This window comes from Pararge aegeria, chromosome 12 (genome assembly GCF_905163445.1).
Source record: "Pararge aegeria chromosome 12, ilParAegt1.1, whole genome shotgun sequence".
NCBI lineage: Eukaryota > Metazoa > Arthropoda > Insecta > Lepidoptera > Nymphalidae > Pararge > Pararge aegeria.
The window spans coordinates 6,541,934-6,569,632 of NC_053191.1; the positions used below are offsets into that span (position 1 = coordinate 6,541,934).

General features: G+C 35.0%; 2 protein-coding genes and 1 non-coding gene across 6 annotated transcripts; 2 read left to right on the top strand and 1 right to left on the bottom strand.

The window, feature by feature from the left end:
- Positions 1–1,670: 1,670 nt before the first annotated feature.
- On the top strand, positions 1,671–10,978 carry LOC120628244 (N-acetylglucosamine-6-sulfatase-like). The gene is made up of 10 exons (XM_039896523.1): positions 1,671–1,867; positions 3,320–3,588; positions 3,675–3,734; positions 4,022–4,222; positions 4,508–4,660; positions 5,532–5,699; positions 7,136–7,337; positions 8,218–8,582; positions 9,933–10,049; positions 10,580–10,978. Exons 2-10 carry the CDS (start codon positions 3,475–3,477, stop codon positions 10,751–10,753), a joined length of 1,554 nt encoding a protein of 517 aa, XP_039752457.1. The 5' UTR covers positions 1,671–1,867; positions 3,320–3,474; the 3' UTR covers positions 10,754–10,978.
- Positions 10,979–12,575: 1,597 nt separating this feature from the next.
- On the top strand, positions 12,576–12,647 carry Trnap-ugg. The gene has a single exon. It is a non-coding gene; the product is annotated as a tRNA-Pro (tRNA).
- A 136-nt stretch (positions 12,648–12,783) lies between these two features.
- On the bottom strand, positions 12,784–26,811 carry LOC120628229. Of its 4 annotated transcripts, none has more exons than XM_039896492.1 (15): positions 26,406–26,811; positions 26,036–26,098; positions 25,337–25,411; positions 25,034–25,108; positions 23,770–23,853; positions 21,676–22,894; positions 21,448–21,588; positions 18,865–18,976; positions 17,413–17,556; positions 16,695–16,840; positions 15,891–16,057; positions 15,291–15,411; positions 14,652–14,767; positions 13,380–13,497; positions 12,784–12,896 (listed from the first exon to the last, which is right to left on the bottom strand). In XM_039896492.1, the coding sequence occupies exons 1-14, from the start codon at positions 26,499–26,501 to the stop codon at positions 13,390–13,392; spliced, it is 2,667 nt and encodes an 888-aa protein (XP_039752426.1). In that variant the 5' UTR covers positions 26,502–26,811; the 3' UTR covers positions 12,784–12,896; positions 13,380–13,389. The 4 variants fall into 4 exon arrangements, with proteins under 4 accessions (XP_039752426.1, XP_039752428.1, XP_039752430.1 ...); XM_039896494.1 differs by having other exon boundaries at positions 12,784–12,910; XM_039896496.1 differs by lacking the exon at positions 25,337–25,411.
- Positions 26,812–27,699: the final 888 nt, after the last annotated feature.

The window sequence follows — 27,699 nt, forward strand, 5'->3', positions numbered from 1 at the left end:
AAGCCAATGGTTGGAACTATAGGTACCTACTTCGTGTATGTACCTACCTAAAATACACAAATATAACTATGTACCGACACACCTAAATATTTTTCATTTAAATTGGCGAAATAAAAATAATTATATTTTATACTAATAGTTATATATTTTAATAAAATGATAATTGATATTCCTAAGTCCTTCGCTTTGTTTTATTGAAATTAAAATGATTGCAACCGTCTACAGTCGTAAAAATGTAATAGGCCCGTTTTGACATTTGTGCAAGACCATGGAATGTAACTTGGAACGAAACTGAAAGAAACAATAAAATAAAAATCAATTACATACGGTGTTTTAAAAAATACGTAAATTTTTTTGGGACGTTAAATAATATGAAAGAATATATCGCGAGTATTCTTTTTTCGCTTACTTTATAGTAGCATGCAATTTATAATTGTTGCGAAACGTTCCGAAAACTGTAACGTTCTCAGTCTTTTTTTTTATACAAGAGCTGTAACCATTTTTTTACTGAATATCGAAATTAAATAATGTGTAGTTATCTTTACTGCAAAGAATGAGCTTGGTTCTCAAAATGGGTTCTAAATAATGAGTCTGAGACGATGTATCTGACCAAGCGGCACATGACTGAAGCGTCCCCGCGCGCACTGCGCAGATTTTCGTTCCTCATCTTGTAAAGTTTACTGTGCGCTCGTTTAAGTTTGATATATATTGTTTACTATTACGTTAACTATGTCTCTTCTATTTTGGACATTAATTTAAACATAGTGATTTGACTCGATTTTTGTGTTTGTTGTTATATAGTACTAACTCTGTTTCAACATGTTGAAAAGTGGACGTATAATCAATAGCCAGTCACGCGTATTGGTTGTGAAGTTAAAGGAATACTTTGAACGAACGAACACTTTACAATATATAATAATATCAATCAAGTACTGATACAAACTTTACAATACATAATACTTTATATACACTTTACAATACATAATAATATCAATCAAGTACTTGAATTGATTTATCGTGAGTATCGAGTCCCGAGTCTTATGATTCCATAACTAGTTACGTCGCGATGACAAATGTCAAAACGGGCCTATTACTTTTTTACTACTATAGTCTCAATCAAAAGTCATGTCACAAAGTCATTGTGCTGTTTTGGTACTACGAAAAGCCATAAATCAAAAGAAGAAGAAAAGTCATGTAATAATATCTGTCAACCACCTTGGCGCTGGTGATCATGATGGTCGCTGTGGTTTTAAAAAAGTGGTAGACCGAGTTCGATCCTCGATAGCACTGTGGTAAGGCAGCTTTAGCCGTGGCTAGTTACTATTAGTAATAGGTAAAGATCATAACGCGATTTCGCGTCTCGATACGGTGCCGCGTAGACTAAAAGTTTGGGTTTAGTATATAAGGTAAACCTGCTAACATGTAATACTGCATCACCACTTACCGACAGATGAAATTGCAGACAAGGTCTATCTATTTTCAGTCTCGAACAATTAATTTTTCCTCACCGTGGTTTCCGGTTTGTTCTTAGTTCTTCCTATATTTTTGGTCTTAATTTCAGCATATTTTATAGGCATATTTTAAACTGAAGATATGGCTGTACGATGATATACCTGCCATTAAAAAAAAGAATCGTCTGTTACGTCACAGAGTTCTGAAACCTATTGTCCCATCTATGACATCTGACATTTCACACATTTCCCTACGACGAATGGTGCAATAATTTGTGCAAGAATTTTTCGAAATTTTCACAAAAAAAAATTAAACGTTGGTTGGAATATTACAATTTTATATCTGTTTCGGATATAATGGGCAAAAAGGGATTTACTGGTTTCATCAAAGATTTCTACTATGATCCTTTTAAGTGGTAAGTACACATAACCTCAAAATAACATACAATGAAAATGCGCGACTAAATCTACTAATCGACGCTCCAGTGTATTGTTTAATAAATTCATTGTTTCAAGTAGTCCTTGAAGTGCTCACAATATATTTTTAATTTCTGCTTGTTTGACTGCCATTAGAAGTTACTTAGCAGTTGTTTTATTCAAAAACAATGACTTTTTTCTGTGTGGTAAAGAAAAAAGCTCAATGGCTTGCTGCCAACGATAATACACTTATCTGACTTAATGTAATCAGTTCCTAAAAATAAATACATACAACAAATTTTTATGTGTTTTTGTGTTGTCAGATACTTGGAGCATTCTTTTTCACTCCTAATCATAATGAACAATAATTTCAGACAGACAGATCATCATCATCATTAATGTTGCTCAGTTATAAAATAATAATTATATATATTATATTAAGAGTGAACATATTATATCTGACTTAAATGTAATCAATGAGAACCTTTAATACTAACTTTTGTACATTGTGTTACCTCTCTCTATATACAAACATACAGTCAGTTAAACAGATAAAAACCAAATATTTTTAGGAGCTTTGGTAAAGGGTAAATAATAACTCACTTCCCTTGTTATAACTCTTTTAATCTGTGTGTTAGCCATGTGTTTAGGGCAGTGTACCGATTGCAACTCTTGTGTAAAATATAAAATTTTACTGTTAAAATAAACGGTTGCGGCGGGGCAACTCGCTGTATCAGCAACAGGAGTTGTGTTGTGCTATGCATGTGCTACATATGATATTAGAAAAGATAGATAAGATTAGGTTTTTGGATGAATAGTTTCTTAACTCTTACGTTCCACTGACCAAAGTATATAAGGCAAGATGTATGTAAAAGTGCAGAGATTAAGGCATATTTGGATACTTTGTTGTCTATTTGCAAGTGCAAAACTATCAACTAAATAAGTAAAGCTGGAATTTAAATAACTTTAAATATTGTGCTTAAGAGTATGAGATAAAGTGTTGGCAGCGTACAAAGAAAGAGTACTGCCCTGTGGAAGGAGGAGTGGAACAATAATTGGATGTATTTAAACAAAAAGATTTGAACCCACCTTGAGGTAATATTGAGACATAAAGTAATAAATTTTATGAATAATTAAACATTTGGTAACTATAACTTGATATGCGCCGGTTATTTTATTAAATTGATTAGCATTTTAACATTTGACTATATTTAATTCAAGACATTGTGTTAGTGGGTGTTTTGATATATATAAATGAGACACTGATGTTGCAAAAGATATTTCATGGAGTCCCAGTTGTTATCACTAGTTTACCCTAAATGTCCCATCTCTGCTTTAATCTAGACATTATCAACTAAGCTGGAGAAAACGATGTATCGAGAAATGTAATGTGAAAACTGACTCATTGTATTTACATACAAAAGTTTATTGATCCCTGCATTATCTTTCAGGTCATTGGTGAAGAGTGTCGGATTTTTCTCAATCGGCGTATTAATCGCGAGCGAGTGCGCGGGGCTTGAAGTAATGCCCGCAGTCCCGCAGTAGTAAACACAAACATTAAATATAAATTTCACCCACAAACTAAGTTAATCGATACTCCAAAACAATGCTAAATTATTTATTGTTCACCCTTTTGCTAAACCATGTGGTGTGCCAAGAGAAGAGGCCCAACTTCGTCGTTATTTTAACAGACGATCAAGATGCAGTTTTAGGTGGGATGGTTAGTAAATTAAAATGAGTAGTCTAATGTTAATAAAATGTTTGCTAAAGAGAACTGTTGTTTTATTTATAATTTTAATTTTTCAGGACCCCATGAAGTGTGTGCGACGCTTCATCGGTAACGAAGGGACAACGTTTACCAACTCTGTAAGTTTGATTTGCAATTTGACACTGCGTTTAGGATACAGCAAATTTTTAAAAAAGCATGCCATAACAACACTTGGGGTCTGGTTGTTACAGACTTTTATTGAAATGCGACAGATTATTTCTAAATAGAATGTCTTTAAATAATTCACTAGGGAATATCTCGTAATCGTCCAATTTCGAGTTAAATATCTATATTTTGCCATTTAATGAATGATAGCATGCAAAAAATAGCATGTAATGATAGCTATTATACTTTAAACACTGTTTTAATGTTGTTTATCTTAAAGTACGTGACGTCACCGATATGCTGTCCAAGCCGCGCCAGTTTGCTAACCGGTCTGCACGTACACAATCACATGACGTGGAATAACAGCCTACAAGGAGGTTGCTACAGCCGCACTTGGAAGAAGCTCGAAACACGGACCTTTGCCAATGCGTTGAAGGAGTCCGGGTATAACACGTTCTACGCGGGGAAATATTTAAATGAAGTGAGTTTGCATGAACATTTCTTCGGTGAATAATATGAGTGAGTTACGAAAAAATTTAGATACTGCCATCATTTTTTATCGTGTTAACGTCTTATAAATCGATGAACGCGGGCTGCTTTTACTCGGTTGTAAAGCGTCTAAAACGCTCTACTGCTACAAAAAATTACCCCTCTCTCTCTCTCTCTCATAAGAAACACCCAAACCAAACATACCAACCATTCTTAACTGACCTACTTGTTTGTGTATACACAAAGTTCGTTCTCACGAATTTGTAACCTATTTTAGTATGGTACGCACGGCGCGGGAGGTCCGGAACAAATCCCACCAGGATGGACTGAATGGCATGGACTGGTCGGCAATTCTGTCTACTACAACTATACAATTTCCAACGACGGAGTACCAACTCACGCCACAGATTTATATCTCACAGATATCATAGTAAGTTGCAATTAGTATTTACTTATTGTTAAGCTAGCTGTTGCGATCGTTCTTGATGCGCGCTTTTACGGGTTTGCCATAGTTTGTTTCCCAGGGATAAAAAGTGGTATATGTTTCTCTCCATCCATCTAACTATCTTTAACCGAAATCAATCACTTCAATATGAAACAAAATAAATAAATATTTAAATTTAAACTTGAAGATAATTTTTTATTTCGATTCTTATTTAATTTATTATATTATTTTTAAGTGAATATCATTTTTATAAATATATATATTTACAATTGGTGTGTGCCGTGCTTGTTTATTTATTTGTATTTAGTTACAAGTAGTGTTGCGTAATATATATTTATTTAAATAATGAAATATATTTTATTGGTTTATTTATATATAACCTACCTATTTTCTGTTTTTGTTTTCTTCGCCATTGGTTGCGTGGAAGGAATAGCAATGAAGCGATAAGGCTGCCGAATTGTATATGTTGTTTTGTTATACTTTTCTTTTTTTATGTACTTTTTGTGGTGTGCAATAAAAGTATATCCATTCATTCATTATTATTATTATAAAGCTACTCAAAACACAATGTGGAGATCCGTAGAACAACTAGAGTAACTGACATAGCTCAACGATTCGCGAAGCTGAAGTGGCAATTGGCGGGGCACATAGTTCGGAGGAGGGCCCAAAACCGTGGAATTTGGAACTCTACAAAAGACCTACTCGTATTTTCTTGCAGTGGAAGTCTATCGGTTGATATGATGATGATGATGATGATGACTCAAACCAGTCACGCTGTCTCCGGTCAAAATGGCGCTTTAACTCCCAATTTTTGGCTGTGTCTCAAAGTGGTCTTCTTTTGATGCAATCCTTCCAGAGAGACTTAAGCCTGAACTACATAGAGAACCAAACGGAGCTACAGCCGTTTCTGATGATGTTGGCACCGCCCGCTCCGCACCAGCCCTTCACACCAGCGCCAAGGCATGAGGGGACGTTCAGCAATGTTACTGCTGTCAGGCATCCCAACTTCAATCTGGCTGTAACGGTAAGAGAATCAAATTAACATATTTGATAAAACTTTTTTCTCAAACGTTTCAAAATATCAAAGCTTCGATTCTCTTTTATGCTTTCTATTTTCTTTTTTTTTCTACTGCAAGTGAGCCATTGACTGCATCATCACCTGGTTTTAGGAGATAGTGCAAGATGGTAACGGGCTGACCTGTCTAGCAGTTATATTAAAACTAAACCCTAATAAATTTCATCGTACCGGAACGCTAAATCGCATAGCAGCACGTTGATGCCGGCTGGGTGTTAAATAGTCACGGCCGAAACCTCCTACTGAACCAGACCAGAGAAAATTCAGAAATTATGACCCAAATTGCCCCCTGCCGGATATCGGACCCGGGACCTCCCACTTAAGCGGATCGAAGCTCATGGAAGGGCAATCTACCATGTTACATAACATCATAGTTAGGTGTCTATTTAACAGGCAATGTCCTGTGATTATGCCTGCTGCCAGCGCTATATTGGTTCTGCTCCGTGACATAAGTTGTTTTTTCTTCCTCTTGTCGAATGACTTGAGAAACAATTTCGATTGCCCATATTGCGTTGATTTATTCCATCTTGCGTTCGATCTCTTTTCGTGCTACCTTTTATAACTATTTTTATGATTTTATACGGAATGGGTAAACAAGGCTTGTGTCTGTAAAATTGGATGCCTGGTGGTTACCCTCATGTGCCAAAGTCAAAGACAAATATTTCTTTATTCAGATAGGCACATAAATAAATAATAATAAAAATACTACGACAATACAAAACATCGCCATCTAGCCCCAAACTAAGCGTAGCTTTTGTGTTATGCTCAGATGACTGATGAATATTTTTATGAATAACTAGCGTACCCAGCCCGCTTCGACGGGGTAGATTTTGCTTTATTTTATTTAAACAATAAACTTACATCATTCAATTTTTAATAAAGCTGTATTTGACAGTTCAACAATAGGAGTTTCAGTTTTAAGTTTACGAATGTGTTATCGCCATCATCTCACTACCGTGTAATTCTTATATACGCCATCAAAAGTGCCACCTTTGGGCCTACTTGAATAAAGATATTTTTGACTTTGACTTTAACTTTGAGTGCTCCGAACGTCACCATACTTTACAGTATTACTCGCCAGGTCAATCCGGAGATACCCTGAAAGTTTCATTAAAATCGGTCCAGCCGTTTCGGAGCCTATACGAAACATACCCACACACTTTCTCTTTTATATATATATAAATACTTATTATATACAAATAAAAACCCAGACACTGAAAAACATTTATGTTCATCACACAAACATTTTCCAGTTGTGGAAATCGAACCCACGGTCTTGGACTCAGAAAGCAAGATCGCTGCCCATTGCGCCAGTCGGCCGTCATGTCACTTTTCACACGTACATTAAATATATGTTAGAATGATTCTGTTTTTCCGTTATTCAGGACAAGCATTGGCTTATAACAATGCCACCTTCACCTCTGCCGGACACATTGATACCTGAATTGGATCGCGTGTACCGTTCCCGCTGGGAGAGTCTGTTAGCCGTCGACGAAATGGTTGCAGATGTCGTCGAGGCTCTGGATTCCAACTCATTGCTGTCGAACACCTACTTGATATATACGTCTGATAACGGATATCATATTGGTAGGTAAAATAGTCTCAAACTATTGTGTCGTTAAAGTTATGTGCGTTTAAATTAATTCAAATGTCACTTGTTTCAATGGTGATGGAAAACATTGTGAGGAAACCTGCATACCTGAGAGTTCTACATGATGTTCTCAAAGGTGTGTGGAGTGCACCAATCCGCACTGTGCCAGCGTGGTGGACTACGGCCTTAACCCCTTCTATTTGTGGGAATTGACCCATGCTCTGTACCGTTAATGGGTTGATGTGATGGTGGTGATGGTGACCAATCCTTTTACGGGCCCACTTCAAGGCATGGGTCTCCTCCCGCATACAGAGAGTTTTAGGCCCACCACACTGGCCAAGTGTGGATTCGTGGTCTTCACACGCAACTCTCAAGCATGCCGGTTTCCTCACGATGTTTTCCTTCACGGTTAAAGCAAGTGATATTTAATTGCTTCCAACTTACATCTACAACGTAAACTTAGAGGTGCTTGCGTTATTTTCTTTTTTTTTATATTTATCAATAAGTATGAAAGCACCGAAAAAACCGCAGAGGTTTGTCCTCGGTGCCTATCTGCAACGATTACCATAGGAGTTAATTAGAAGAGTAAAAAACCAGCTGTGGGAAAAAAATACTGTTCTAAACTATTGTGCAATGTTCATTGAAATAAAGAAAAAATCCGCTTTACGAATGCTTCTTTTGATAAATATAAGCCCAATTTGGTATGAATCGGTTCAGCGTCTTCAGTCATGACTCAGCTTTAGTTTTAAGCTAACGAATGGGGTTATCGCCATCATCTCACTACCGTGTAATTCTCATGTACGCATCAAAAGTGCCACCTATGGGCCTACTTGAATAAAGATATTTCTGACTTTGACATTTTGAATATACTTACAGGTCAGTTCTCCCAAGTGTACGACAAGAGACAGCCATACGAATCTGATATAAAAGTACCACTAATAATGCGGGGGCCAACCATACCAAAGAATACCACAGACAACCAACCAATATTAAACATTGATTTAGCGCCAACAATAATGGCGCTAGCTGGTTTAATGCCCCCAGAAAGCATGGACGGCCGTTCTATAAAATTCGCAATGAAAAATGATTTGGAAAGTACACCAAAGAGTTCTCATCCTGTTGAACGGCTTGATGGAAATCTGGAAATGGAGAGAAATATGCTAGTGGAGTATTATGGGGAGGGCAGGGATGGTACGGTTGATGAAAACTGCCCTTGGAAGTACGATAGCGATAATCTTGCGGTAAGTGTTCCGAGATGATCAATATGCAAAAAACCAATTTGGCGACTTTAGTGGCGTTAAAGATTTGAAAAAAAAATAATGAAAAAACGGTTTATCACAAAAGAGACAAAGCAGAATCAAAAAAAAGTACTTAATCATAACACCTAAATATGTAAAAATGTAGTGTTTTCTGACACTAAATTTTTACATATTTACTAGTTAGAGTATATTGCCCGTTTAAACGTAGGAAACGCTTAAATCGTATGATTTGGGTGATACATAGAGAGAAAAAACGTTTCACCAACTCTAAGATAACGACGTTAGGCGGCATTTAAAGTAACAACAACTATTCGGCGATGCTTAATGATAACGAGAGTAAATTTTTACGATGCGCGCGCTAGTTAGCTATAGTCAACATTATGGTTTTTCAAGAAAAGGTTTGTCAGTGTACATTTTCAATTATTGTCAATGTCTGCGGGCTTATTCTAGTGATTTAATTGTACAAAAATCTCAAATTCCAATGTTGAGTGAAACTTGGTTGCCCGATAATGCCTAGATAATGTGTTCTAATAAAACTTTTAATGTATTAAATACCTTTTTTCTATTGTTAGTGTCGTTTTTTCTACAAACGTAGAATAGGGCGAAAGATACGTTTTTTTTTTATTATGTCCATACGATAAATGAAAAATATATGAAACAAACACTCCTTGTGGCAAAAAATCAAAAATCATAAAGTTATATTTGTGAGTGTTATATGTATGTCTGTGTGAGTGCTTACGTGTAGTAACTATGATAAAGCCTGTTTAATAAACAGGTTTTACAATTTACCCAACAATTATACTAGAATCTAAAATAATCCATCGGCTACTGCGAAAGTTTGTTTTGGAAACCACTTATAAGATAACTTTTATAATAATAACTATTGAGAGTGTGCAGTTTCATAAAACTAAGGGTGGTTTTGGGAATTCATAATTTTTGAATCATCTGGAAAAGGGTAGAACTATTATTTGTGTTGTCAATTTAATTTAGTTGAATTGTCCTCCTCCACAATGAGAAGGGGTTAAGGAGCCGTAGTCCACCACGCTGGCGCATTGCGGACTGGCGGATTTTATACATCTTTGAGAACATTATGGAGAACTCTCAGGTATGCAGGTTTCCTCACGATGTTTTCCTTCACCGTTGAAGCAGGTGATATTTTAATTGCTCAGAACGCATTCGAACTCGCCCCCCCAAAAGTGAAGTCGAAGTCCTCTCCACTGAGTTATCACCGCTACCTTATTCTATGAAACCTACTTAAATAGTATATGAAATTACTAGATTAAGAAAAGTAGAGTCAAGTAAAACATCATTTACTTATTTTTATTTTTCCAGCAATGTTATCCGGAATACGAGTGCAAATGTCAAGATGCAAGGAACAATACGTTTGCGTGTTTACGGCACATCGCCAAGCGGATCAACTTCAAATATTGCAGTTTCGCTGATTCTAAGGTAAATGATTTTGTTCGAATAAATCATAGCGTAGCAAACAATATCGGTAATAGCCTAATGGTTAAGACTCTCTTTCGAGTGGACCGAGTTCCGAAATTCGGCACGCAATTAACTATTCCAAATTATGTGCGATTTAAGCAATGAAATATCATTTGCTTTAACGGTGACCTTTAATTCCCGCAACACAGTTTGTAGATTATTTAAATAAGCTTTGTGCACTTCATGTATCATATGTTATCATTCACTATTTATGGTACATAAATAATAAAATAGAAATAAATAAACAACTACCTATACACATATATTTTTAAGAAAATATTGGTAAAATTTTTGATTAACTATAAACTAAACCAAAATTGAAATGTCTATAATTAGTGCTGTCTAATATCCATCCTGGAAAGAGACAGCACTAATTTTAGATATTTCAATAGAGTGTGACAAGGACAGTTCTAGTTTTAAAACCGCCAATAATTTTATTTAGAGATTTGTGTCCAACAGTTTTGACACTCGCAACTTTCTTTAATTTTCAGGATTTCTCGGAAATGTACGATCTAGCAAGCGATCCGTATGAGTTAACGAATATCATCAATCAAGTGCTGCCATCTGTGAAACACTGGTACAAACTAATTCTCTCGCAAATGTTAACGTGCAAAGGTTACCGAAATTGTGATAATCCTTTGGAGAATCCAAAAGTTTATGGTTAATATAAGAAAATGTTATTAGGTCTAATAGGCACGAGACGAATTTGTTGTGCGATATACGACACGACGATTTTGTACGACAAACTCGTTTCATATAAAGTAGACTACGATGCTTGTTAAATTAATAATTTTGACGATAAAGTCAATTTAACTTTTAGTAAAGAGAAATTAATTTAATGAAATAAACTTACGTTTGAAATAAAATTAAATTAAATGTGATAAAATATGGTTCTTGTGTTTTATTTAAAAAATCTGTCTTTATTTTAAATTAACCGTAAAAATGATCGTTGATATGGTATCCACACAAATTGCCATCTTACGTTCGAAACTCGAACGCTTTAGTCAGATGGCATTTTGTGTTGATTAAAATATTCATCAAAGAAAGGAAATCCATATTTTGTTTTGCTCTTACAATAGAAAAATGTTAAGGAAAATGATTTTGCATATATTCCATATCCTCGTATAATTGACTGCAAACAGTACTACGAGTGACGGTTTTAAAAATAATACCTAATGAACAAATTCATGGTTTCGTGAGTATATTATTATTATTTTTATAAATAGTAGACTACTATAGAAGTGTAACTAAACCCCTTCCCGTAAAATTTTAACAAACACGACTTTTACGATTGGTCTAACCACCAATCTAAGTAAGTACTAGGAAACAATAATAAAATAAATATTCAAAATATTAGTACATATGGGTCTAAGTTACATACTTCGAAAGGAAAAGTTTATACATATACAGATATCTCAATATATCAAATATCAGCTACGCGAAATCATTTACGTAATCCATAAAAACCATAACTGTATTAAAGTTAAAATGTCATTAGGCGTCAAGTTTCCAAGATTAGCTACTATCGGTTTCCGCATGGTTGTGTGTGAAGAACAGAACAGAAGAACACAGTGAAGAACTTGCGCGATATTTTTTAGTTTTACCAAGTACCTATGGGTCTAAGTTACATACTTTGAAAGGAAAAGTTTATACTGTATAACATTTTGAAAATACTGCGGAAAATTTTTTGGTGGTTTGGTATAGTTAATAGAACATATTTCCACTAAATTTTCCATATTTTTTTACCATGTACGAGCATAATATAAGCAAATCATGGCTACTCGTAATAGGTATAAACCGAAATAAATAATAATCAGAGATCGCAACGCGGTCGGCGCTGGCGGTGTGGAGGGGCGGAAATGCAAGACACGCGACGCCGTCGACGCTAGCGCCAGTCTCTCCCGGGAGATTGCCTAAGCGTCGACTAACGCACGTGCGTCGCAAAACAACGACACGATATCTGGATTTTCGAATTCAGAGTACTACGAAATGGTACGAGTGTATTTATTGAGTAATAAAAGCCCACCAGCTCGAATGATGTAGGAAAGTAAAAGTCTACGAGCACAAGGGACCAAGAATCCCTAATGAGGGCACTATTACATGCCCGAGGGTCGGTTAGATCTCGACTGGCGGTTAATACATCGTAATGTGTGGCATGCATAGGTAAGTAATGTGTTATTTAATTTATTATTTCTATATCAAGTATAAAAAGATAAAGCAGCTTTCTTCCTGCTTCGAATACCATGATTTCAGGCTAAATCTTATTCTTACGAGAAAAACATTTAGCACATGCTACTCCTTGATAAAATATAATTCTATTGGTGAAATGATTAACATAGTTGGTTCAGTTGTCAGATATTATCGATTAAACAAACCAATCTTTGAATATTAAAATATCTATTATTAATTATCACGCAATAAAACTGTTTTTTTTTAGTTTCATCGCCGTGTCCGATATATACCTAAATTTCAAAACTACAATCAAGCGGCTCGTTGGTCTAGGGGTATGATTCTCGCTTTGGGTGCGAGAGGTCCCGGGTTCAAATCCCGGACGAGCCCAAATGTTTTATTTTATCTTGCATGATTTTAATTAGTTTTTTTAGTTTACTTTGTACATATATCATTAATATTGTTTATCAGGTGTTAAGAAATTGAAATAAAAACAGTCACAAAATCAAAAGACACTCACAAATTCTTTATTAAACTTTGTAACAAAACATCGCATAAATATCAATATCATAAATTCAATAATAAATCACAGTATAAAATGGCAGCTTAATTATATTCAGTTTTGGTTTCATTTTTTACCTGAAACAAATAAACTACTTTTAAATTAGTATGACATTGTTGCTGGTTTCTTTATACACCGTGTTAAGGAAGCAGCGAGGCTTTACATTTTTAATAGAAGAATTAAACTGAAAAAGGCATTTCTCTTAGTTTCCTTTAAAAAAAATGGTGCTTCATTGCGTTTGTCCACATTACTCGGAAATTATTTAACATAATTAATTAACTCGACGTTATTTTTAGTTATCCAGTTTTTTCGATTATCGTTCGATACCATATAAATCATAGTTAACTATCACGCGATCAAATAAGTAAACGTAGCAAGAACATCTCCCACGAGGCTCTCATGGAGTCCAACCAACGCCCTCGTTGGACAGCTAGTTACAATGCTGCTAAACAGAACTGTCACTAGATGGCGCTCTTTCGGCATATAACAAAAGAAAGTTAGAAATAACCGCGTCAAATAGAGAATTTGCTCCGAAGGAAAGATTTGAGCGTCATACTAACTTGTAGCCTTTCAAGTAACGGCAGATCCTTGCTGTCGATTCTTTATGCCGAAGAAGTCCGTTAGTCTACTTTGACACTGTATAGAGTCCTTGTCCACCAACGGGCATGGAAAGTATTTCTGCAGACAACACACCAAATTTAAGACTCATCATCATAAAACACTCTTAGCTTTTACGTAACTTTGATACGATATCCAAAAGTTAACAAGAGATAATAGTAAAAAGTAGTTTTTAAAGCAATCTGCTTATGACTGGTCATTGTTTTTTAACTAACTTAGCTAACTCGAGTTTCATTGTCTTCATTTTCACCATTTGTAAATGTCAAAGGTATTTTTAACTGATGCAATATTTTATATTTTCCAATTTCCGACCATACTAACAGTAAACAACATAGCAAAATCGTATTCATTTGAGCATATTATATTTTTTATTTATATATTGTACAACATGTAAATTAAAACTGAAATAATACATCAGAGGCTTTAGAGATACATTGTTTTCTGTCTGTCTGTATTGTAGAAAATTCTGAGACAGTTCTCAGAATTTTCTGTAAACCGAAACGCTTACAGTTTACAATAACAAATAACATCAAGTGACTTTTGTTACTTTATTAGGTAAAAACATTTTCAATCAAGTGCACCTCTAAAATAACTATTTTGTTCAGGTGTAGTCCCTAAATTATTAAACTCGCGATACATTCTTAATTAAATGTCCGATTCGACTGAATCATGCAAAAAACTATACTAAAAAAATACCCTTGATGACAAAATTATTTATTGAATGAGAATGAATACTACAATACGTATTTATAATAAATATAATCAATAAGTTTTAGATCACAAAAGCTGTTATTGTGAGTTAATTATGATAGTTAGATATATGTCCTCACGGGACTTTTTTGTGTGTAATGAGAGGTACTTTAATCATGTAGTACATATTTTTTATGTATCACTAACAGTTTTTTCAGCGCACGCCAAGTCATTAATTTTAAAAGCAGAATTTTTCTGTTTTGTTTGACATAATTGCAATTTTCTTAATTATCTCTAGTTTTCAAATAAATAATAGTCTATAGTCTTTTTTGATAAATGTGCTATCCAAACCGGAAATAATTTTTCAAATCAGACCAGTAGTTCTTGAGATAAGCGCGTTGAAGCAAACATACAAACAAACAAACTCTTCAGCTTTATATATTACCGAGATTAGAACCGGGAGCGATGGCTATACTAGCACTCTAGAGGCACAGTGGGTAAGGTAGTACTGAATAAAAACTCACCTGAACAGCTTTGATGCCACCCGAAATATCCACAGTTGGTATAACCTGCTTTGGTTTGAGGAACTTCACAAATCGTATCAACTCGGAGAAACTTGAGTGTTCGCTGTATGGTATACCTGGAAACATTATTTTTATTGTTTTTTAAAATAACCCTAGATAGATATTTTTATTTTGTTTTCGTTCACAAAGCGGACTATCAACTACTTAATCAATCGGACGTATATTGTATTTCATATTAGCATATGTGTAAAAATTGTGCGTTTAAGATCTAACGTAGCATGAACAAAAATGTGTGATATAAAAATTTTAAATATTTATGAATTCATATTTAAATATTATTTATTCATGTAGGCCTTACACGGGCACTTATGAAGCGTTAAAACATATGTTTACATAATTGTATGATGGTGATAACTTCGTTCGACAACTTACATCTAAAGCTGGTACCTAAGAAGAACCCACAACAAACTCAGCCGGGTATTTTTTTTTGTTATCACCATCTCAGTCAATTATTATTTAGCTATATAAATATTTAGCTATGAAGCTAGAGCAATTCACACCCAAGCTCTTTTATCGTTTAAGTAATCCTTAATATTGTAATAGGATTTTTCTTTTCATATCTTCAACTTCAAACAGTACCGTGAATAGTGACGGAGTCCTTTTCAACTGCAGAGTTCTTTCCATTCTCCCATCCACTCGGCTTAAACGCAACCACTTCGTTAAAAGTTCCCGGCATACTGTCCATGTAGCTGCGTAGTTTCTGTAAATAAAAATAATAATATCAATCATAGACTTATTGTTATATTAATGTGTTATATAAATAGACTGGTTCAGAAAAATTAAAGTACCTGCCAGGCATTTATTTAATTTGATTTGTTTCTCCTATTTTAATTTATTTAAGTTTTTATCGTTTTTAATATTAGAAGCTTTGTGATTATTTTTTAGTGATATAAAAATCTGATTTTCTGATTAGTACAGGCCGTGGGTTCGATTCCCACAACTGGAAAATGTCTGTGTGATGAACATGACTTCTTTTCAGTTTGTGGTTGTTTTAATGTTTATTAAAAGTATTTATGTATGTTAATCGTAAAAAAATATTCATCAGTCATCATAACACAAGCTACGCTTACTTTGGGGCTAAATCATATATCATTGGATAAATACAATATTTTAGCGATTCTTTGTTACTTTGTTTATCTTTTTTCGTTGACTTTTGATTGTAAACAAGGCGTAAATTACCTCGTGCGTCAAATCCCGCATAGGAACAACATGCAACTGGCAGGCCTGGGGCGTCGAGTGGCTGAAGCTGTGGCCCTCCACAGCCTGCAGGACCCGGTCCTTCTCCGGGCAGGCCCACACTGAACAACCGACGCGTCGCGCCATGCCGAGAAAGAATTTCTCTTTACCTAGTGAGAAATGGACTTCGTCAATATCATATCAACCCATTACCGGCCCACTGCAGTGCACGAGTCTCCTCCTACCACGCTGGCCCAGTGCGGATTGGTGGACTCCACACTCCTTTGAGAACATTATGAAGCACTCTCAGGCATAAAGGTTTCCTCACGATGTTTCATTCATCACCGTTTAAGCAAGTGATATTTTTAATGCTTGAAACGCACGTAACTTAAGTTAAAGGTACGTGCGCACATAACTTAGGAAAGTTAGAAGTTGTGTGGATTCGAACTCGGGCTCCCTAAAGTCAAAGTCCTACCCACTGAGCTATCACAAACTTAGCCGAGTAATACTTTGCTCTTGACGCTCCAGAGTTTTAATACTCGAGATCGACTACGATTAATACTGATTTTTTTATGGTTGTCACTGCGTAACTTTTATTATTCCTCAAAAAGTTTCATCTGAAGAAAAAAAAAACGCTGCTACAGTAAAATTTCTTTTCGGCTTGGTACTTTCTTTACTTTTTAAATAGCACTGTATAGATAACTATTACATACTTTTTTTTTAATTTATTTGACGGCCATGGATTCAAGTCCTTTAAGGGCTTTCAAAAAATTATATTACTAATACAGTTTAGCTTAAATTACATACCTATAGTATAAGTACCACAGACAATGAGCACTGACGAAAATTGTTTGCCAATCTTCTCCAAGGCCATCTTCTTTTGTCTCAAAATGTATATCGCCATTTCTAAACTTTGGTCTTGCGTTGGAAAATCGTAGCGAGGGTTGCAATAACTGGAAACAATTATTTTCTAAATATCATAAAAAGTTTAAAATTAATTTCATATTTTGGAATTGGTGTACACATGAAAGAAAGGTAGCCCTGACGGAATGTATATCACGTACAATTTATGATATATTTATGGAATAAAAAAACCACATAGAATAATTTTATAAAAAATTACAATAATATATCCGTCAAAATCAGCTACATCTCTTTAAATTCTACGGACCATTAAAATACAGCATAACCTCTTTAGAACGGTTGAACGAAAATATATTGCAAGATATCATAGCTTTCATAAAGGTAATCTCGTGCGCCCGCTTGGTGCTTTTCTAACAATTTCGCACGGAGAGAGTACTCGAGCCCAGCAGTATGACACTAATAGACTGAATTTAATACTCGATATATTAATCTTAGTCCACAAATCCGCACTAGGCCAGCGTGGTGGAATACGGCCTCATTCTTTCTCATTGTGGGAAGACACCTGTGCTCTGTAGTAGGCCTGTAATGGTTTGATATGATGATGATATAATTAATGTTGTAATTAGGATATGTATGCAGAAACTCGTTTAGGAAAACTCACGTTGTATCAAGATATATGGTGTGCATATCCTTGTTCCAAAATACGGGCGCTGACTCCATAGTGGGCGACGCTCGGCAATCCCCAGTGTGGAGCAAGCTCTTACCGTTCGGCAACGTAAATACCAGCATTACAGCACCGGGACAACTGAAAACAGACCACTTTATTTACGACCATATTGCCACTGTCCACTCCCATATGCCATCGAACCCGATTGCCTAGAGCGAGACTGTGATATAGCGCCATCTAGTGACTAAAGCTATTTGATATTATGATACCATACAAATCTTAGTTAGCTTTCAAGCAATCTAATAGCAGTGGCGTGCAGTTCATACAAGCACAAAAGCACTGCCTACCCTAAATTTTTTGTATAACTCATAAACGGGAAGGATTTTCTTTATGCATCCCCACCTCAAAAACCCTGTGCACGCCACTGTCTATAGGTAGAAAATCACACTAGGCACTCTGATTATTATCATTTTTTTTTAATTACACTACAAGTTAGACCTTCACTGGTGGACAAACTCACCTGGTGGTAAGTGATAATGCAGGCTAAAATGGTAACGGGTGAACCTGTTAGAGAGTATTTTTTTTTTTTTACGACAATACACACATCGCCACCTAGCCCCAAAGTAAGCGTAGCTTGTGTTATGGGTACTAAGATGACTGATGAATATTTGTATGAATTATATATACATAAATACTTAGAAAATACATATAAACACCCAGACACTGAAAAACACTTAATGCTCATCACACAAACATTTTCCAGTAGTGGAAATCGAACCCACGGCCTTGGACTCAGAAAGCAGGGTCGCTGCCCACTGCGCCAGTCGGCCGTCTATTTATATGGTAGTTATATTTAACCCATACTCTTAATAGGTTTCTAAGCGACATCATACCGGAACGCTAAATCGCTTAGCGGCACGCCTTAATCGGTAGGGTGGTAACTATCCACGGCCGAAGCCTCCCACCAGACCAGACCGGAGAAAACTCAGAAATTATAAATTCCCAAATCTCCTCTGCCGGGAATCGAACCCGGGAATCCAGCTTAAAACCACAGCGCTCACCGCTGCACAAGGGATTTCGACAAAAAATTCGGTCATAAGGCGGCATTTTTGTACGCTTAATTTGATTTCAATTACTATGTAATACAAGTGTTTACAAACATACAAAATTCAAAAATTCAAAATTCATTTATTTCAAGTAGGCCTAATATAAGCACTTTTGAAAAGTCAAGTCTGTCTGTTTGTAGTGACTCTACCACCGGTTCGGAAGGCAGATTCTACCGAGAAGAAGCCGGACTTACATATGACTGCGTAACAAAACAGAATGTTTAAGTACTGCCACAATTGCTATTTCTAGTATTTTTTTAAATATTGCAAGCCGCAAAAGAGTTATTCAAAGTGCCATCTATAGGTCTTCAATAGAATAAATAAGTATTATATTTCTTACTGATTCGCATCGACCACTGTGACTTCGACTCCCTCGATTCTTATTGTTTCATCCACGTTTATCACTTGAATGTATTTCGAATTAACTCCCAAACGTGAAGTGCATAAGTCCGCTAAAAATAAATTATAAATAAAGATGATAAGTTTAAATATCTCATCAGCATAAACTTAGTAAGATAGCGCAGTGGGTAGGAGCTCGTCTTCACTTTCGGGGGTACGAGTTTGAATCCGTCCGCGGATTCCGTAGCACGCACCTGTAACTTTAAGTTACGTGCGTTTAAAGTAATTTAAAATATCACTACTTCGACGGTTAAGGAAAACATCGTGAGGAAACCTGCATGCCTGAGAGTTCTCCATAATGTTCTCAAAGGTATGTGGAGTCCACCAATCCGCACTGGCCCAGCCTTAACCCCTTCTCATTGTGGGAGGAGAAACGTGCCCCGCAGTGGGCCGATAATGGGTCGATATAATGATGATGATACTTAAATAATCTTGGATGGTTTTCCATTATTAAAAAACCATGATGTTAACAGAAAAATGAATCGACCTAGCGCTTATTTAAAAGCCTTATCCACCCATCCTTTATCTCTATAAATCTTACTCTTTATTAAATTAAAAAGGGTAATACGGATGAATAGAAGAAGCACAGGGCTTACGACTTCAAAACATGAAGCATTATATCCTTGGCTTTTACGAATTGAGATGATTGTAATATGTACAAAAGTCACGAGGAAATAAAATAAATTCTTATCCTGAAACCTCAGTTTCCCCCTGAGTTAATTTCTATTTCTTAGCAGATACAATAACGTAATGTATAATAATGTTTTTGGTTTTATTTGATGTCAACTTTCCACAGTGGCTAGCTATATTTGGTGTCAACTGAGCTTCAGGTACTGACACCAGCTTTGTGGTTACAATAGTATCTACAACAATCATCTTCAATTCGTTAGCAGATACAATTGCGTAATGTATAATAATGTTTTTGGTTTTATTTGATGTCAACTTTCCACAGTGGCTAGCTATATTTGGTGTCAACTGAGCTTCAGGTACTGACACCAGCTTTGTGGTTACAATAGTATCTACAACAATCATCTTCAATTCGTTAGCAGATACAATTACGTAATGTATAATAATGTTTTTGGTTTTATTTGATGTCAACTTTCCCCAGTAGCTAGCTGTTTTTGGTGTTAACTGAGCTTCAGGTCCTGACACCAGCTTTGTGGTTACAAACTTACAATAATTAATCAGCTACCTAAGTCACTCAAAGATACCATAACACATAAAAACATAAAATTTAAATTAAAACATTACTATCAACAAATTACAATTTCAAAGTACAATAACAGTTAATTCCTAAAAATATGCGACAACTGAACATCCTGTATTGCGTTGCTCGATGGACGTTCGTGGCATTAACTTACCGCATTTTTAAACTACCTGCTTTGTTATCCACTTATGGTTTTTTGTAAATAGCAATAGTTTAAATAGTTATAGTTAACATTACTAATAAAGTTATAGGATATAGGTTTAAATAAGATTGTTAGTTAATATTAAAATATATTTATAGTACCTACCTGCCTACCTACTACCAATTTTAAACTTCCGATGTATCTACCTAATTATATTGAGGGAACTTTATTTCTATGGAATATCTTGATTGCTGTAGTAAGTAGGTGGGTGTTAATTAATTTCTTTAGATGTTACCTTTTGTCGACGGCACGGTGGTGTACGGTAAAATTCGTAAGAATTTATGATTACACCATAATAGTTTTAAGTCTACTTGTGAATTTTGGTTAATAAATTATTATTATTATTATTATTATCTACAACAATCATCTTCAATTCGTTAGCAGATACAATTACGTAATGTATAATAATGTTTTTGGTTTTATTTGATGTCAACTTTCCCCAGTAGCTAGCTATATTTGGTGTTAACTGAGCTTCAGGTCCTGACACCAGCTTTGTGGTTACAATAGTATCTACAACAATCATCTTCAATTCGTTAGCAGATACAATTACGTAATGTATAATAATGTTTTTGGTTTTATTTCATGTCAACTTTCCCCAGTAGCTAGCTATATTTGGTGTTAACTGAGCTTCAGGTCCTGACACCAGCTTTGTGGTTACAATAGTATCTACAACATTCATCTCACCACGATCCCTGTTATTGGAACGACACATCCTATACCAAGCTGTCGTACTAAAGTATCATTTCGGTTTTTGTAAGAAAATGTATGACCTTTTTAGTAATAAAAGCGGTGATAGCCTAGGGGTTAGGGGGCTTCAGACTCCGTTTTGGGGGGAGTTCTGCCAATTACTTTTTAACCGTGCAGGAAAACATCGCGAGACTTGCATGCCTGAGAGTTCCAAAACTTCCAGTGTTCTCAAAGGCGTGTGAAGTCTACTTATCCACACTTGGCCAGTGTTGTGGACTACATCCTAAACCCTTTACATTCCGATTTGATTATGACAATGAATATGATGTTAGCTGTTAAACTATCGCATGCAAACGAGCCGTGACGTCACGTTTACATCTTAACCTATGTATGATAAATGATAATATACTATAATTTTTGAAACTTGCCAGTTATTTTAGAACACAATAACAATTTGTTGAAACTCTTTTTCAATCCTGAATAGTGATCCGAATGGAAATGCGTTAGGAAATAATGTTTCACGTTTGGAATGTCCCCGTAGGAAAATGCGTCTACCGCAAAATGGGTGCCTGTGAAGAACGAATAAATTACAAAATTTTAATTACTTAATTCACCAAATTCGTAAATAATAAACCAAAAAATACGATAATAATTACCTGCAACGATTTTATAATGAGGTATATTATTGCGTGCGACAATAGAGTTTTTGTTTGATTTTGACCGCAATGGTAGGTTGAATTGTAAAGATCCAACTGGTCTTCTAGGTGAAAGTAATCCAGCGCTGTCTTTTTTAGACATTTGCAAGATATTTCTCGGTACATCCGATATCGAGGTCTTGAGGGATGCTTTGGGCGATGGGGATTGTTGCATATGACGCGTCGTTTTTGAAGATTCATTTCGATTTGGCTTATAGAATGAACGTCCATCGTGTTTAAAATCGATGACACCCGAGTTTTTGTTCATCTCCTGTGCATCGTCACGCACTAACTCTTTACCGTCACAAATGTTCAAATCATGACTACTGATCAATCCAACTGAACTTTTAACCGACGGATGTGTTTTCAAAACATTTTTACTTCTGAAATAACTGTAAATAGACTTCTGCTTTAGATGACAACCGGCAACACTTATTTCATTGTTTTCAGGGCGTAATATAGGTAATTGTTTGCCGATTCCAACTTTACTTTGGTCTAAAATTTTCCGTTTCACTAATTTATAATTTGGTGGCTGAACAATGACATGTGTAAGCTTCTCAATGGCATTTGTTTTTAAAATAAGAACTTTGTCTGTACTCTGTTCCCCAGTTGACAATTTCTGCTTTTTAATTTCAAAGTTGATAGCGGCGTTTTTCCTTTTTTGTGGACTCTTCTTATCGTTTGACAATTCGTTCATATCTAATGACTCTTCAGTGTCAGTGACCTCTGAGAACTGTGATCCTTCGACAAGTTTACAGTCAACGTTTAGTTGACCCTTTCCGTTTTCTACAGATACTTTCTTAATATTACTTTTATTTGAGCTTATAGCTACTTTATCACAATCGTTTACAGCAAATGAGATAGAGATCACAGGTTGTTCTTCACAAATAATAACCGTTCTGTCTTTACTATTTTTGCTTGGAGCTCTATATTCTTTTACAGATGAGACACTAGGAATACGACCGTTTATGTTAACATCTTTATGCTTGTCAGTATCCTTTAAATCTAAAGTATCAAAACTAGACAGACTGCACTGTGTGCGGAAATCGTTTTGCCTAACTGTGATATCCGAAAATCGTAATGAAATGCTTTCTGCAGCTTTATGCTCAGTTGCAAGTTGTTCTGGAATTATATTTATATTTTGTGTACATTCTAAATTTTCCTTGTCTCTACAATCAACCTACAAAATGAATAAAAAAAATCAGATGGCATCAATACTGAACTTAACATTCTAGATTATTTAACAAGTATGTCAAATGTTTAACAAGATACAAGAAAATTTAATCTAATACATAAATCGCTGAACCTTTTTTTAATTTCACTGCCGAAGAAAAAAAAAAAGAAGTTAATTTTATTTATATCAAGTATCCAATATAAGCACATTTGAAACGTCAAGTCTTTTAGTTGTGACTAGCACCTGTTCGGAAGGCAAAAGGAAGCCGGCAAGAAACTCAGCAGTTGCTCTTTTCCAGCATTACTTCATATTTCTATAAGTTGTTAAAAAATCTTTCTTCTCTAGTAATAAATTATATTATAATAGTGCGCCTTTTACAAAATAATCATATTGGAGGTGCAAAATAATAGATTGCAGGAAGATTATACCAAAAATCTTTTATCATAAAATTTCCACAGAAAAAGAAAAAAAATAGGTATGATACGAAACATACTGCCCTCCACCACTCGAATTCATAGTAATATTATAAATGCGAAAGCCTGTCTGTTTGTTTGTTTGTTAGGTACCTGTGTTTACTCAAACGTTGAAACGATTAAATTCGGCACATGAAATCACATAATATAATTTTTAATCCGGGCAAGCTGCTGGTAAAATATTAATAAAAAAATGCACTTGTTACTGCTTATTTTATTGTATTAAGTTATTGTATTTGTTGGCCGCGAATCTTAGTAAATAAATGTAAATAAATAGAAATTTTGCAAAGCAATAATTTGCATCCTGGAAATGGTTATAGGATACAATTAAACCTTCGAAAATTAAAGTGGACAAAGGCGAGTTCAACAGCTAGTTAACTTTAATGTTAATAACAACTACATACTTACATTATTTAAATCTTCGCAAATTGAAAATCTTAAGGAATCATTGTCACTAACATTTCTGTGATTCTCCGCGAGTTGAGTATTAACCTACAATATTAATTTGTTTATTTATTTACTAGGTATTCATAACAATTTCTCTACAAGTTAGCCCTTGCCTGCAATGACCTTCCTAGCACATTGGTGGTGTGATCTTAAAAGTAGTGGTCTCGGGTTAAATCCACGACAGCGGCAATTAGGGTATTTATGATTTCCAAATTTTCCCTCGTCAGAGTGCCTATGTAAGATTTTCTACCTATCTACCTAACTGCTAACAAGTATCGTCACTAGATTGCGCTCTTACGATTCCACATAAATATTTATTTTTCACAGCATTGAATAAGTAAAAGTAGGTAGTAACTCTCACACTAGCCACTGTTGTCTGGTGGGCTGGCTCACCAAGCAATGTAGCGTTTAGAAGCGAAGTAGTAAGTTTTAATCTACGGTTCTGATATGTACCCCTAAAGTGTGGAACTGTATTGTATTGTGTTTCCTACCACATACAACTTCAATGCCATCAAGCCAAAAGTGAAAAGGCAATTTCTAGGCAACCATGCCCCCACTGTGATCGCATCATTGTTTTCCATCAGGCATCATAATTGTCAACATACCTGTCTTGTATAAAAAAAAGGTTCAATACAAATGCCTTACGCTTATCAAGTTACCTCACTACTCACTATCTGAGACTGTATTGTCACTTCATCATCATCATCTCAACCAATTGACGTCCACTGCTGGACATAGGTCTTTTGTAGGGAGTTCCACCATGCACGGTCCTGGGCCGCTTGCCTCCAACGGCTCCCAGTTACTCTCCTGATGTCATCTGTCCACCTCGTTTGGGGCCGACCTACGCTGCGTTAACCGGTGCGGGGTCGCCATTCCAGCACCTTAAGACCCCAACGTCCATCGGTTCTCCGAGCTATGTGCCCCGCCCATTGCCACTTCAGCTTCGCAACTCGCTGAGCTATGTCGGTAACTCTAGTTCACTTACCACCAGGTAATATAACAGGCAAGGGCAAATTTTAGTACAATATAAAAAAATTAAAAAACACTTGATAAATGAAACCTGCATGTACTATTCGCATGAACGGTATCCCTCTTTTGCTAATAGTGTTAAAAGTGCTAAAAGCATGAAGAGGTTACAAAAGAATTGCATGTTAGCTCTATCCCATTGGAACCAGGAATTTAAACTACATTCTCTATGCATATCTGATTTGTTATCACAACGTACGTCATTGCAGATTCTTGTGAAGCTATCTCTGCTGCTTCGTTTTCCGAGAGAGGGATTTTGATGAACAGTGGAATTCTGAAAATAATAATACAATAATTTGAATGTCTATAATTGTAGTGTAAAAATCATGAATCCGTTTTTGTGAATGCAAAACCATGTTATTTAACTTGATATAATACAAAAGATAGTAAAACAAAAATTTGCCATTTACAAGAAATCAAATAATAAAGCTCTGTATTTGTTACTTTATAGAAACTGAGCAATTAAAACCGTAGTGTTTTTTTTATAAATTTGATGACATACCTTAGTTAAAGTATGTAAAGAGCTGCAGTTGCTTTTTCTTTTAAGGCCCAAAGAATTATGACTCTTAAGTGAACTCTAGGAAAAAGGAAACAATATGAATAGAAGTGGCACACAAAGTTCACATTCCTTTCCCTCTCAGCAGGGTTAGCATGGGCAGGAGACGATTATATCCCCGGGGAAAGGATATAAATTTATCTTCTCCCACAGCTTTTTCAACTCTATTTTGTGTTAAATTTGTTTTTTTTTTATTTGCAAATTAAGTTTATATGAAGCTTTGTCAATGCTATGTGCACTTGTCATTGACGTGCATATCAGTCCATGTGTTCGTGTGTGTGCTATGTTTAAAAAAACGTGTAATATATATGTTGTTAGTGCTCTTAAATAAATAAATAAAAAACTCTCAGGAGCAAAAGTGGAAGTAATATCCAAATAATATATGTGTATTAATAAATGGGGCTAAACTTCTGCTATTCCACAATGTTCCAGTGATTTAGCATATGGGCATGTTAATTATATACCTTGTCAGGGGATATAATCGGGAGATATAATTTTTATTTCCAGCCCATACTGTATGTATGTAGAGCAAAATGTAGCCAAAATGCAAATAGCATGGCCGGACGCATTAGTAACAAGGTTATCAATACAGGTATAGCTATTTTTATAATACAATGTTCAATGCAAATAATACAATATACATACCTGAATAATTATTGTGGAAGTGTTTCTTTTTAGGGACAAGGAACGTTGACTAGTAATTGAATTCTAAAAAAAGTAAAAAATTTATTAAATAAGAAATAACAGAAAATGTTCTATTATTAACAAACAAAAATATATTCTATGTGAATATTATAAAAGTAAAAGTGCACTATTACAATAAATTTTGAACAGAGATAGTGTGCACACTGCTTCCACACATCCTAGAGACATATAGGATATTTTATTATGTAAAAGTACGGATTCCTAGAGTATTTACAATAATTTGCTGTTCTAATAATTAATCTTCAGGCTCAATATTATTCACACAATTAAACACCAACCTCTCAATTTATTAAAAAATACTTTTTTATACCTGTGTAGGTGAAAAATTCCCACTATGTTCTGTAAGTCGGATGGTCCTCGGCCTTAAAAGTGAGGGCAAGAAATCATTTATGTTGTCATTATTCATCTTAGGTTGCAACACACATATTCGCTTCTCATATTCTCCACAGTTAATTCACTGAATGCAGAATGAATGTATGGGACACTTCCTTGACTTAATAAACTTAGCAAGTATTTAGATACCTAGATCCTAGGAAGCAGCCTTCGAGTCCTTAGTTAAGTACTCGTCGCATTAAAAAATACTTGTATGGATTTTAATTATCATAATATATTCTTATCTAATTATAAAAACGATATTCCATCGAAATGAAAAGTCTGAAGCAACACGAATTTGTATTATTTATTATTTTTCCTCTTCTGTTGTTTGACTTTCGAGGTTTTTTTTTCATCTGTACCATCTATAGGTAGGTACGTCACTTTTTTTTCAAACGGTAGGTAGGTATGTCATTTACCAAGACTCAACAGAGTAAAATTTAATTAAATAAAGATAGGATTTTTTTTATAGTTTCATGCAGTGGATTCATGTTTAAAAAATATCTCTGTGCAAAGAGTATATAAGCTGTATGTTAGCTCTGTTGTTGTTTGATCTGTTGGGTATGTATCAGAACAAATTAAATCAATGGTATGCATGTGCAGTGTGTAAAGTTCTCGGATCTCTCAAAGATAATGCACATTGCACTCGCTCGACACACACAGAGTATTTATATCCTATTTGGGTTTACATTTCAAATCTGTATGAATAAACAAGGATTACAACATAATTGGCTTTTCGTAATTCCAACAGCGTTTTTAAGCACGAAGCAGTTGTGCTGTACACACATTTCTTAAGTACTGTATGTACCATCTTGACAACAACACGCAATTAATTATGTCTCTTCTTATGCTTTTTCTTTTATAAATATATATAACCTAAAATAGTTTATTTTAGGTTGTAGGTATGTAAAAATAAATAAAATCTAAAACGTCTTCGAAACCACCGCAGCGAGGTAGTTCCTAAAATGCTAGCAGCATTGCCCCCTTTGAATGGCCAAACTAATTCTTTAAATAATACTCACAAAAAATATTAAAACTTATAACATACTTATATAACCACCTACTTTATTATTTATGTTAGTTTTTTGCGAACTAATGCCTAATAATTCCATTAAGGATTCAAGTACGTCAGGAGGTGGCGGAATAAATACATTTGATCTATTTTCCGCCTGAGAGTATTCAAACCAATATTTTAATATAATAGACAATAGTAGATAATTTTAAGGAACTCT